The sequence below is a fragment of the Eucyclogobius newberryi genome, unplaced genomic scaffold, assembly GCF_026437365.1.
Source record: "Eucyclogobius newberryi isolate DKJ021-1_F unplaced genomic scaffold, fEucNew1.0.hap1 SCAF_15, whole genome shotgun sequence".
Lineage (NCBI taxonomy): Eukaryota > Metazoa > Chordata > Actinopteri > Gobiiformes > Gobiidae > Eucyclogobius > Eucyclogobius newberryi.
In genome coordinates, this window is record NW_027315779.1 from 35131574 (window position 1) to 35145570 (window position 13997).

Consider the following 13997-nt stretch of genomic DNA (forward strand, 5'->3'; position numbering starts at 1 on the left):
GCACATGCCACTCCCCCGTGCACATGTCACTCCCCCGTGCACATGCCACTCCCCCGTGCACATGCCACTCCCCCGTGCACATGCCACTCCCCCGTGCACATGCCACTCCCCCGTGCTCATGCCACTCCCCCGTGCTCATGCCACTCCCCCGTGCACATGCCACTCCCCCGTGCACATGCCACTCCCCAGTGCTCATGCCACTCCCCCGTGTGGACTGATACAACACACACGTGCGTTTGTTTATTAGCGCGATGGATCACATCACATCTCTCGTCTCCCGTAGATTTCTGTCACTTCTGCGTCAGCTCGAACTGTTTTTCTCCGTCTTCATTTTGCCCCGTACACTGAGGGAACTATATTATGATAGATCCATGCGCTTAGGCACGCGGAAACGTGGGGACGAGCCGCACGCGGCTGCAGGTGAGCGGTAGGTGTGTTTTATGATTGATACGTGGCAGGACAAATGATTTATCCACGCCACCAGGAAATATGATAAAAAAATTGCTGAAAAAAATCGTCCATACCACCTTTTAAGAATTGTGAATCGTAGGCTTTGAATCAGACTGAACTGTGAGAGTCCTGAATTGTTACATCCTGTTCAATACAGTGCAGGATAAAGTCAGTCAAGATGTTACTTATGAAGTAACTGTGCTAACCTCAAGTTGTTGATGGTAATAAATGCTTATTCTGCGTTGTCAATACAAAATAATAGTAATCAAGCTAAATACTACTCTACTGCTCAGCCAGTAGAGTAGTAGTAGTAGTTTAGTCATTATCTGGACTATACCAACTAAAATACATTGAAAAGATGTATAGATCAAAAGGTCAATATAAAACAAAAGCCGGGCTCAGATGAAGGATGTTCTCTTTAGAGCAGCAGCTGCTAAACAAACCCTTCATTTTTTCAAATTTGTATAGCAATTTGATAAGTTGCATAGCAAAATGTAACTGTTAATGTAACAAGATTATTTATTTCAAATGTATTTGTAAACTTCTATTTAAAAAAACAAACTCTGAACAATTTAACTTTTAAACATTTAAAAAAATCAAAATAAAACAGAAAACTTGCAAATAAAATTAGTTGTTGAACAAATTAACCTCGGATTATATATATATATATATATATATATATATATATATATATAATTTTATATTTCTGTGTCTTTACAACAGTTTGGTGAAATGTTCTGCCAGATTGACTTGTTGTAAACACTTAGACACTGTTGAGCAGGTGTTATAGTGGGTGTAATATAAAGCTGTGCTCCAGGCCCAGGAGGATGCAGAGAAGCTGCGCTCGGTGGTGATGCCCATGGAGCAGGAGATCACGGCTCTGAAGGCCAAACTGGCCTCCTCAGAAGAGAGGGTCAAGGAGTTAGAGGCCTCAAAGGTCAGTTCTGGACCATACAACCATCAGGTCACTGTCTCACAGGACATGCTGTTTTCCAGAGCTGATGTATTGTGTTTTTAATGCTACTTGACAGTTATATGACAGATTCTTATGAACAGACTTTCCTTCCTCAGAAGTGAAATGTGTTGTCTTCCTACTTGGAGCTGTACTGCATAATTCTATCAGAAGACCTAATACTTTTTCTCATTTCATCTGAATGAATCCTGAATTTCCCTCTGGTGTTTTGGCAGGTGAAGGAGCTCAACCATGTCCTTGAGGCAGAGAAGTCGTGTCGAACAGACCTGGAAATGTACGTGGCAGTGCTCAACACTCAGAAGTCTGTGCTGCAGGAGGACGCCGAGAAGCTGCGCCGAGAGCTTCACGAAGGTCTCACTGTCCCCCAAAGTAACATCTGATCATCGTCTGATTTGAACACCTTTGTTTTGTGTTTCAGTGTGTCACAAGCTGGAGCTGGAGCGGCAGCAGCATAACCAGCTCAAACACACGTGGCAGAGGGCCAACGACCAGTTCCTGGAGTCCCAGAGGCTTCTCATGAGGGACATGCAGATGATTGAGAGCGTGCTGTCCTCAGAGCAGCTGCGCCAGGTGGAGGAGATGAAGAAGAAGGACCAGGTACACAGTGGCCCCGCCCCCACTGTCACTGATGACTCATGGATTTAGTAGTTCATTTTGCTGGAGACGTTGCATGTTAAGGAACAGACTTTGGACTGTAGCCCCACATGTCCCACATGTTTATCATGCCTCTGCACTTGTGATAACTGTGTGAATCTTTACAATTGTCCGTGTTTGAAAATGAGGCCAAAATCTCAGGCTCTAGTACTGACTCACTGTTCTAACCCCGCAAATCATTGGGAATGTAGCGGTGAGCTAAAGTGCCACCATATTTCCGTGGTCTCTTTTTGGTATTAAATGGAATGTATTTGTGTTTGAGACGGTAGGATTGCGTTCTACTCACGTTCCACACATAGAAAATCACAATATTGTTTGCCAGGAGCATCACTGAGTTAGAGAGGAGAGACTCTGCCTTCTCCCGCCGCTTTCAAGTCTTAGATTAAGTTTGATTCACCAAGACGACCCCAAACAAACCACTATGGACAGTACTCTTCTGGAAATCCCAGCACCACAGCTCAAGGACTCCACACAATGACACACACACAGCACAAGGTCCAGAGCTGCAGAACACGTTTCTAATGTGGACATGACACTATAAACGTCACTGCACAGTTGTTTTAGGGTCTTTATTTATTGGATCCATGAAGAACACAGCACATCACAAAGTAGGGCTTATTTCAAAGTGCGTCACAGAACAACAAAGTGTTATAACGATCAAAAGGCAATACAATTGAAAACTTGTGTATCATTGTTCACATTGTAGCTCTTGACATAACTTGAATTTTGCTCTTAAGAAAATGAACTGCTGAAAAATGAATATGAATGTAAACAGTTGTAGGCCCTTCTATAATATCCTGAGCATTTCCACAATACCATAATATCTTTACTGTTAGATTTGCATTATCGTTACAGCCCTACAAATGATCGCTGTAATGTTTGAATAAAGAGCAGCCTGTGTATTTCCAGGAGGAGGAGGATGACAAGCAGAGGCTTAGTCTGGTGAAGGAGGTGCACGAGGAGGACACTGCAGACATGACGGAGCCCACAGAGGAGCTGTTCCTGAGCGTGGAAGAGGTGCGTCACCCCGCCGCTTCAGGGAGACGCTCCACTGCTAATGCACTCAAAGTGTTTATAATATTCAAGTTTATAAAGCTCTTGCTCAAAAGGCCAAAGTGAATATTCCTCGATAGTCTTTATTCTTATGAGGATTATAGTTGGATTTATACCCTATTTTTTCATGTAATAATGAAAAATGTATCTTTGTCCAGCACAAATCTAAACATAGAGCTAAATAAATGTCAAGCTTTTTCCCCAAAGAAGGGTATTCTGGGTTCTAACTGCTCTTATATATTTCCTTAGTTTATATCTTTATTTCTTTGATTAAAAATAAAAAAAGGGATTCAAAATAACCAAACAACGTATAGAAAATATCGGCCTAAAATATCCTTATCGGTGCATCACTACTAAATATTCAACAGCTTGGATATTGTTTGGTCAATTATATAATATTGTTTGGTCAAATATATATAATATGTTCTGTCCCATCAACTGAGACGCCATGAATCGTTTCCCATTGTCTAATATATTTGGCCAATGGTTCCAAGTACAAAGCGAACAGCAGAGGGGACCAAGCACATCCCTGTCTCACTCCTCTTTCCAAAGTCAGTGGGTCTGTTATGTGATCGTTTATTTTCATTCTTGATGTTGGGCGATTGTAAAGAGACTCAATATTTTTTTTTTATTATTAAATTATCTGTTTTAAATTCCCTAAATACTTCAAATATGTCCAGCTACAGAATCAAAAGCTTTTTCAGCGTCCAGACTTATTATTATAGCTTTGTTCTGTTGTTTTTGTGTTTGGCTCATTATGTGAAAGGATCGTCTTATGTCGTCTTGTGTCAGACACACACAGACACGGACAGAGACGGACACGGGCGGACACACAGACAGAGACACACAGACAGAGACACACAGACAGAGACACACAGACAGAGACACACAGACAGAGACACACAGACAGAGACACACAGACAGAGACACACAGACAGAGACACACAGACAGAGACACACAGACAGAGACACACAGACAGAGACACACAGACAGAGACACACAGACAGAGACACACAGACAGAGACACACTGACAGAGACACACAGACAGAGACACACACAAAATGCCCCCAAAAAAGGGCTCATTCCAAAAACGTGCAAAGAGCCCACAGACCGATACAAAAATAGATCTGAGGGTGGAGGAAAAAACATTTTCCAAGTGAAAAAGGCCCTCTGCTACATTTTCATCTGGACTTTTACAAACTAAAGTTGGATCACACTGGCCCACATTGGGCAAATGTCTCCAGTAAAGTCCCAGGACCCTTTGGTTGAAATAAAGGGTAAAATGGCATAATGTCGGCCTGTTCACTGATCCGGCAGGGAGTCCGCAAACACCGATGCCTCCTCCTGTGTAGTAAATCATATTATTTGTCCATCCACATTGATGCTCAGCTTTGTGGGATAAAGCAAAGCACAATCCACTTTCTTCTCTTTCATGAGATTTCTAGTTCTTTTATCATAATCTGTGATACACACAGGATTCATCTTGTGGGATCCTGAATCTTGCATGTATAAGTACGTACATGTATATAAGCACTAGTAAGTACAGGGATGTTGGTGGAGATGAGGGTTAAAGGAAAACAGGATTTTTTTGCCTCAGTTGAACGATGATAAAAGATCACTCAAACATGCACGTGTCAATCTAAATACAACTTCAGTCAATATGAACAATATGTAGTGGCTGATTATTGTATTTGAACCAGAAGAGCCAAGATTATATTTTTGAAAATGCACCTTTTCCTCAAACCCTGTCTGGTGCTGTATTGCAGTCCCATGCCAACCTCAGCACCCGTAGCTCCATGCACTCCCTGGACACCGACGTGGGAGCGACGACCCCTGCCGACCTGTACAAGGACAACCTGAGGAGGGTGCAGTCCACAGACAGCCTGGGCTCGTCCGTGTCGGCGCAGCAGGGCTTGGGCGGGCACAACCACAAAGCCAAGTCGGCCAGTAACCTGGACGAGTCGGACTTCGGGCCTCTGGTGGGGGCGGACGGCGTGGTGGACGGCAGCTTCGGCGACTCGTCCTCGCTGAACCCCATCAAACTGACTGCCAGCCACTTCCTCCTGACCAAAGACCAGGAGAAAGCCATCAAAGCCATGACGCCGGAGCAGGAGGAGACGGCCTCGCTGCTGTCCAGTATCTCCCAGGCCCCGGACATGGCGTACCTGCCCCCTGCTGGTTACAGGCTGGTCAGTGACAGCGAGTGGAACCTGCTGCAGCAAGAGGTGCTCCACCCAACACCAGTGCACTCATCTGTAATCATAAGTCTGTAATCAAGAAAGTCCTTATATATCATGAGGGATTGTCCACGGTGTCACTCATGTCTGTGTGGTCTGTGTGGTCTGTGTGGTCAGTGTGGTCAGCGTGGTCAGCGTGGTCAGCGTGGTCAGTGTGGTCAGTGTGATTCTGTTACTGTTTGTTGCGTAGTAGCGCCAGAATTTCAAGTTCTAAGGTTCCAACATGTTAGAATGTTGGATTTGTACTTTACCACAGCCAATCAGAGCAGTCAGAAAATGCCATGCTCTGTTGTATACATGCGTTCGCACATCCGGGAACTTGTGCAGTGGCAACCGAGTCTGCCATTTTGAAAGGGGCACAACAGCACGTCTACTACATACAAAATCCAGGGAATATGAGGCCAAAATGCCCAAAACCTGTGTTCTGTCAGGTCATTGTTCTGTCAGGTCATTGTTCTGTTAGGTCATTGCTCTGTTGACTGACCAAGAAATTATAGCTTTGTCGTGTACCTTAGTTTGCCGTTATCATCTAATGAATCAAAGTATTCGTAGCTCATTATGCCGTAGAAAAGGATGCAGTCGTGTTGGTTTTTATATATTGCGTGCCCCTTTTAAAATGGCCGCTACGGGGAAGTCCTGGCTGTATGACGTCACCGCGAACGCATGTATATATGAAAGTTCTTAAACTGTAGAAATAGCCGAGTATACTGAGAGTTTGTGCAGACGTCATTACTCATCCGCTCTACCTTAGCTCCAGGTCACACTGACGAGCAGGATTTTATCTCCTGTTTTAGTTTTTGCTTGATCGCTGCGTACTTTGAGAGACACTGATGACGCTTTTATAAACCATGCTATTGATGATACCCATGACAGACACGATGAATTAACATTGAATACATGACTTTTCCTTTCCCAGCTAAAGAACGCTGGTCGTAAGCTCGGGCGCAGGTGTGAGCTGTGTTCTAACTACGAGAAGCAACTCCAGGCCATCCAGGGGCAGGAGGCCGACACCCGCGACCAGGTGAGCGTCTGCATCCGTCTCTGTGACCTTTTCAAACGTGACTTGAGACAGCATCACCACCGCTCTTTTCTCCCAGGTGAAGAAACTGCAGCAGATGCTTCGTCAGGCCAATGACCAGCTCGAGAGGACCATGATGGAGAAACAGAGCCTGGAGGAGTCCATCAAACTGGGCAATGAGGAGACCACAGCTAAGGTATTCTTTTCAGAGATTTACAGACCGTGCCCATCCACTTCTGATACATGAATCTTTAAGCTTTAAGTAGCTTCCAATTTTTCTATTACCTTGTTACCATCACATGAATTGAAAGTTGACATTTCTCTCGCTGCTGTAACTAAAGTACAGTTCTGTGTGAATGTTATTGGAACTTTCATTTATACCAAGGGCACGGCAGGGAATCCTGGACTCCCTTTTTAAATGGGCCCAGCTAAATTTTTAAAATAGGCTTCAACCTCAGGCAGGAGGCCACTCCCTTCAGGCTGGAGGCCCCTCCCCTCAGGCTGGAGGCCCCTCCCCTCAGGCTGGAGGCCCCTCCCCTCAGGCTGGAGGCCCCTCCCCTCAGGCTGGAGGCCACTCCCCTCAGGCAGGAGGCCACTCCCCTCAGGCAGGAGGCCCCTCCCCTCAGGCTGGAGGCCACTCCCCTCAGGCAGGAGGCCCCTCCCCTCAGGCAGGAGGCCCCTCCCCTCAGGCAGGAGGCCACTCCCCTCAGGCAGGAGGCCACTCCCCTCAGGCAGGAGGCCACTCCCCTCAGGCAGGAGGCCCCTCCCCTCAGGCTGGAGGCCACTCCCCTCAGGCAGGAGGCCCCTCCCCTCAGGCAGGAGGCCACTCCCCTCAGGCAGGAGGCCCCTCCCCTCAGGCAGGAGGCCACTCCCCTCAGGCAGGAGGCCACTCCCCTCAGGCAGGAGGCCCCTCCCCTCAGGCAGGAGGCCACTCCCCTCAGGCAGGAGGCCACTCCCCTCAGGCAGGAGGCCACTTTAACTATTATTTAAACTAATAACATTTACTGCTCATTTTTGCAGGATTCTGACCAACTATAAAGCGTGTCTGCTTTATTTTTATATTTTAATTTAAAATGCAACATAAAACAATGACCAATGATAAAAATAACAAGTCAAAAAGAAAAACAATTTAAATCTCCTATAGGATAAAAATAGCCTATAAGATAAGAAATAAAAAACAGGCTTACGATGTACACAAAATGTACTGTTGAACTTACATATGCAGAAAATGAAGAAAGCTGTGAGTGATTAAATTATGGTTAAAGGGACGGTGTTTAGGAAGCCGATCACCTTCTCAGCAGAGGGCGCTGTAGTCTCTGTTTGTCCCTGGCTGTGGCTCCAGCGTACCACAAGGTGCTGGAGGAGGTGATGGAGGAGGTGATGGAGGAGGTGATGGAGGAGGTGAGGATGGACTCGATGATGGTCGTGTAGAATTGCACCATCATCAGCTTGTCTTTCCTCAGCTGCTGCAGGAAGTTCATCCTCTGCTGGTTCTTCTTGATGAGGAGCTGATTGTGGCTCCTCCCACTTGAGGTCCTGCTGATGGTGGAGCAGAGGAGATGGAGGAGTCCACAGTGGAGATGGGGGAGTCTGAGATGGTGAGGGGGGGTGACTTTCCTGAAGTCCACGATCATTTCCACTGTCTTCTGGGCGTTGAACTCCAGGTTGTTACCGCTGCACCAGCCGCTCCACCTCCTCCCCGTCTGAGATGAGCCCGATGAGGGTGGTGTCGTCATGGTGATGAGGGTGGTGTTGTCATGGTGATGAGGGTGGTGTCGTCATGGTGATGAGGGTGGTGTCGTCATGGTGATGAGGGTGGTGTCATCATGGTGATGAGGGTGGTGTCGTCATGGTGATGAGGGTGGTGTGGTCATGGTGATGAGGGTGGTGTCATCATGGTGATGAGGGTGGTGTGGTCATGGTGATGAGGGTGGTGTGGTCATGGTGATGAGGGTGGTGTCATCATGGTGATGAGGGTGGTGTCGTCATGGTGATGAGGGTGGTGTGGTCATGGTGATGAGGGTGGTGTCGTCATGGTGATGAGGGTGGAGTCGTCATGGTGATGAGGGTGGTGTCGTCATGGTGATGAGGGTGGAGTCGTTCGCAAACTTGATCAGTTTTACGGAGTCATGGCTGGAGGTGCAAAAGTTTGTGTACAGGGAGAAGAGCAGGGGAGAAAGTACACAGCCCTGTGGTTGTGTACTTTCAGGTATCTCCCGCAGAGCCACCATAATCACTATGGGTTTATCTCGCTCCAGGTCTCCTCCGGGCGAAGGTGGAGGCTGGATCAGTGGGGCCACTTGGCTTAACCGTAGCATGGCTAGTCATGGCGGTGTTCTTCTTGTTCATTTCTTATACATTTTCCCGAAATAAGCGTCCAAGCTCATTATATGTCTGCTCCCAGGTGAACTCGTAATATCAACTGATAAATGTAATAGATTCAACCACAGTCCCACAGACCCGACTAGGTTAGGCAGTCGCCATCCGGGAAGTCCCGCCCATTTAAGTAATAGCCAGCTTCTGTGATCTGACAGAGAGCGGGCGTTGACAAGTTGGTATGGAATCCTGTTTTGTAAGCCCCCTCGCTCTGGGCCACAGAAGAACACTTGGTTAGGAAGTTCCCAGATTTGTGAGGTCAAAGGTCGAGCTCTGTGGTATCTTTGCTTCTGTAAGACTCATTCTGAGCATTTCCTTCTCAAATCAGATTCATTACAGCTGTGGACTACATTAACGTGTTACATGGGCCTGTTACATGGGCCTGTTACATGGGCCTGTTACATGGGCCTGTTACATGGGCCTGTTACATGGGCCTGTTACATGGGCCTGTTACATGGGCCTGTTACATGGGCCTGTTACATGGGCCTGTTACATGGGCCTGTTACATGGGCCTGTTACATGGGCCTGTTACATGGGCCTGTTACATGGGCCTGTTACATGGGCCTGTTACATGGGCCTGTTACATGGGCCTGTTACATGGGCCTGTTACATGGGCCTGTTACATGGGCCTGTTACATGGGCCTGTTACATGGGCCTGTTACATGGGCCTGTTACATGGGCCTGTTACATCGGCCTGTTACATCGGCGTGTTACATCGGCCTGTTACATCGGCCTGTTACATCAGCGTGTTACATCAGCGTGTTACATTAGCGTGTTACATCAGCGTGTTACATCAGCGTGTTACATTAGCGTGTAAGCTGGCAGTAGATGCAGTGCTGATGAGGAAACGCCTCACAGATGTAAAGTAATGTATGCTTTCAGTAGACGCATAATTTTAACCTGTTACCACCCACCTGTCCGCCGGCGAACATTTTCTATATCTCAAATATTCTCTTACATAGTCACTTTTATTTCCGTGGTCAATACCAGCAAGTTATACATCATTTTAAAGCTTATTTTCTCAACAAAACGAATATGTCATTGATTTACATTGAATAATTTGCCCCAAGAAGCAATTGCCAATAGTTTGTGAGAAAGTCTCAACTTTTACAAACGCATGTCCTGTTTGCTGTTTATGACGGATGAAGCGGCTTTAATTCTGTACATCCTTGTGCTCAGTCTGTCCGTAAGGAATCATTGAAAAACAATATCCACTTGTATTTTTCCTGAAGTTTTCCGATTTCGAGATATTGTCAAGTAAACAAACTTTTCTTTGTTTCTCGCCGGACGAGAATGCGCTTGTCCGTCGCATTTCTCCGTCCATAACAAATGACCTGTTTGACTTATACGATAGTGTTTGACATCGATCTCTTCCTTAGGCTGTTTCCTACAGAATGAGACCATCCACGAATTTTTCTGTCACCGGGTTTGTTTGCTACAGCCTCCGGAGGAAAAAAATGCGGCGCTTCCGAAGCGCACGTCCATCTTTGTTTTTAGCCCTTAGCTTCTGCTAACAGGCACGCAGGAGACTTTGAGTGACATATTATTCTAGCCAATAAGGAGACCTTTGTCCTGATAGGCGGGACAAAGGGTTTATTGACACAGAATCTTCTGTATTCTCGTGCGTAAGGCTCCAGGAAGGCTGTAAAGAGCCAGATTTCTCGGCAGGATTTTGCGCATAACGTTTTCTGAGTTTATTAGCCTTTTGGACGTGCATTTTGTTAGATATATGTATTATTATACCAATACAAAAATAAAATAAAAATATTATAATTTTTTTTTTTTTTTTTTAACCTCTATATGGGAAATTCATGGGTAAACTCATATTTACACATTTTCACATATTTTTTTAGCAGTTATAATAGGTATTAGTGGCCTACAAAACATCAAAATGTATGTTTTATGATCATAGAGGAGCTAAAATTGTAATAAAACAGTTTGGCACAGTTGGCACATATTTGGATCACTTGTTCCGAATATACTTTTTGATACAAAAAGGTCAACAGCACCAAAATGCCTGTTCCTAGAGATCTGAAACTTTACACAGTTGTTGTCAACAAGATAAACATCATGTACAGTGAACAGCATAAGCACACAATGAAGTATGTCATGCTCAGGACTATTACAAATTGACAATATTCAGGCGAGACTAAAAAAGGATGTTTTGTTTATGTTTGGGCTTCTGTAGTGTAAGTTCTGAAGCCCTGACAGTGTGACATGTGCACATCTGCAGAAACTAGAAGGCCTAAGCTTTCTAATGATGCATCACACTTGCATGTGGAACATAAGATCCTCTTTTGATAAGCAATGCCATTTGGGTATGTCCAACCATTGTGCACAGGGCGAAAATAGGTGGGTGGTAACAGGTTAAGTTGTAAAACAGGAGATTCCAAAGCAGGTTTAAAAGACCATAACAATACGATCAGGATTTAACATTTTAACTTTAAAATGCGGAGTTCTGTTTCTCTGTAGTATTGTAACTGTTACTGATGTTTCTCTCGGTTCAGTTAAATGTATGTATTTTGAATGTAATTAAAGTCCTCAGTCTTGGCCTCCTGCTCGTGAACACTGTCACCTGACCCCAGACTCCTGTCACATGACCCCAGACTCCTTTCACATGACCCTCACATTCAGCTCAACTCAATATTCAGAATGTGAATGATGTGATTCTTTCTGGGAGATTTCCTTCTGATTTGTTGTGGGGTACTATTGTGATTGTAGGTGGCGGCGCTGATGCAGAGGGTGCAGGAGTCCGAGTCTCTGCTGGACACACTGCAGCAGGCCTTCAGCGAGGCCAAGCGCAGCACACAGGAGCAGCTGGTGAGTGGAAACCCCTATGCACCCCTATGCTCCCCTATGCTCCCCTATGCTCCCCTATGCACCCCTATGCACCCCTATGCTCCCCTATGCACCCCTATGCTCCCCTATATACCCCTATGCACCCCTATGCTCCCCTATGCACCCCTATGCTCCCCTATGCTCCCCTATGCACCCCTATGCACCCCTATGCTCCCCTATGCACCCCTATGCACCCCTATGCACCCCTATGCTCCCCTATGCTCCCCTATGCACCCCTTTGCTCCCCTATGCACCCCTATGCACCCCTATGCTCCCCTATGCACCCCTATGCTCCCCTATGCACCCCTATGCTCCCCTATGCTCCCCTATGCACCCCTATGCACCCCTATGCTCCCCTATGCTCCCCTATATACCCCTATGCTCCCCTATGCTCCCCTATGCACCCCTATGCACCCCTATGCTCCCCTATGCTCCCCTATGCACCCCTATGCACCCCTATGCACCCCTATGCTCCCCTATGCTCCCCTATGCACCCCTATGCACCCCTATGCTCCCCTATGCACCCCTATGCTCCCCTATGCACCCCTTAGCTCCCCTATGCACCCCTATGCTCCCCTATGCACCCCTTTGCTCCCCTATGCACCCCTTTGCTCCCCTATGCACCCCTATGCTCCCCTATGCACCCCTATGCTCCCCTATGCACCCCTATGCTCCCCTATGCACCCCTATGCACCCCTATGCACCCCTATGCTCCCCTTTGCTCCCCTATGCACCCCTATGCACCCCTTTGCTCCCCTATGCACCCCTATGCTCCCCTATGCACCCCTATGCACCCCTATGCTCCCCTATGCACCCCTATGCTCCCCTATGCACCCCTTTGCTCCCCTATGCACCCCTATGCACCCCTATGCACCCCTATGCTCCCCTATGCTCCCCTTTGCTCCCCTATGCACCCCTATGCACCCCTTTGCTCCCCTATGCACCCCTATGCTCCCCTATGCACCCCTATGCACCCCTATGCTCCCCTATGCACCCCTATGCTCCCCTATGCACCCCTTTGCTCCCCTATGCACCCCTATGCTCCCCTATGCACCCCTATGCTCCCCTATGCACCCCTTTGCTCCCCTATGCACCCCTATGCACCCCTATGCACCCCTATGCTCCCCTATGCACCCCTATGCACCCCTTTGCTCCCCTATGCACCCCTATGCTCCCCTATGCACCCATATGCACCCCTATGCTCCCCTATGCTCCCCTATGCACCCCTATGCTCCCCTATGCACCCCTATGCTCCCCTATGCTCCCCTATGCTCCCCTATGCACCCCTTTGCTCCCCTATGCACCCCTATGCACCCCTATGCTCCCCTATGCACCCCTATGCACCCCTATGCTCCCCTATGCTCCCCTATGCACCCCTATGCACCCCTATGCACCCCTATGCTCCCCTATGCTCCCCTATGCACCCCTATGCACCCCTATGCTCCCCTATGCACCCCTATGCTCCCCTATGCACCCCTATGCTCCCCTATGCACCCCTTTGCTCCCCTATGCACCCCTTTGCTCCCCTATGCACCCCTATGCTCCCCTATGCACCCCTATGCTCCCCTATGCACCCCTATGCTCCCCTATGCACCCCTATGCACCCCTATGCACCCCTATGCTCCCCTTTGCTCCCCTATGCACCCCTATGCACCCCTTTGCTCCCCTATGCACCCCTATGCTCCCCTATGCACCCCTATGCACCCCTATGCTCCCCTATGCACCCCTATGCTCCCCTATGCACCCCTTTGCTCCCCTATGCACCCCTATGCACCCCTATGCACCCCTATGCTCCCCTATGCTCCCCTTTGCTCCCCTATGCACCCCTATGCACCCCTTTGCTCCCCTATGCACCCCTATGCTCCCCTATGCACCCCTATGCACCCCTATGCTCCCCTATGCACCCCTATGCTCCCCTATGCACCCCTTTGCTCCCCTATGCACCCCTATGCTCCCCTATGCACCCCTATGCTCCCCTATGCACCCCTTTGCTCCCCTATGCACCCCTATGCACCCCTATGCACCCCTATGCTCCCCTATGCACCCCTATGCACCCCTATGCACCCCTTTGCTCCCCTATGCACCCCTATGCTCCCCTATGCACCCATATGCACCCCTATGCTCCCCTATGCTCCCCTATGCACCCCTATGCTCCCCTATGCACCCCTATGCTCCCCTATGCTCCCCTATGCTCCCCTATGCACCCCTTTGCTCCCCTATGCACCCCTATGCACCCCTATGCTCCCCTATGCACCCCTATGCTCCCCTATGCACCCCTTTGCTCCCCTATGCACCCCTATGCTCCCCTATGCACCCCTATGCACCCCTATGCTCCCCTATGCACCCCTTTGCTCCCCTATGCACCCCTATGCTCCCTCGCTCATGCAAGAGCCCTG

General features: G+C 48.1%; 1 protein-coding gene across 2 annotated transcripts in view; it reads left to right on the plus strand.

Moving 5' to 3' along the window:
- rabep1 (rabaptin, RAB GTPase binding effector protein 1) overlaps positions 1 to 13997 on the plus strand; it is a 90728-nt gene that overhangs the window by 9477 nt on the left and 67254 nt on the right. For both annotated transcript variants that reach the window (XM_072447022.1, XM_072447023.1), the window contains 8 exons: positions 1268 to 1387; positions 1639 to 1774; positions 1842 to 2020; positions 2990 to 3094; positions 4899 to 5357; positions 6286 to 6390; positions 6467 to 6583; positions 11485 to 11583. In XM_072447022.1, coding sequence (XP_072303123.1) covers positions 1268 to 1387; positions 1639 to 1774; positions 1842 to 2020; positions 2990 to 3094; positions 4899 to 5357; positions 6286 to 6390; positions 6467 to 6583; positions 11485 to 11583 — 1320 coding nt within the window. The remainder of the gene's footprint in view (positions 1 to 1267; positions 1388 to 1638; positions 1775 to 1841; positions 2021 to 2989; positions 3095 to 4898; positions 5358 to 6285; positions 6391 to 6466; positions 6584 to 11484; positions 11584 to 13997) is intronic.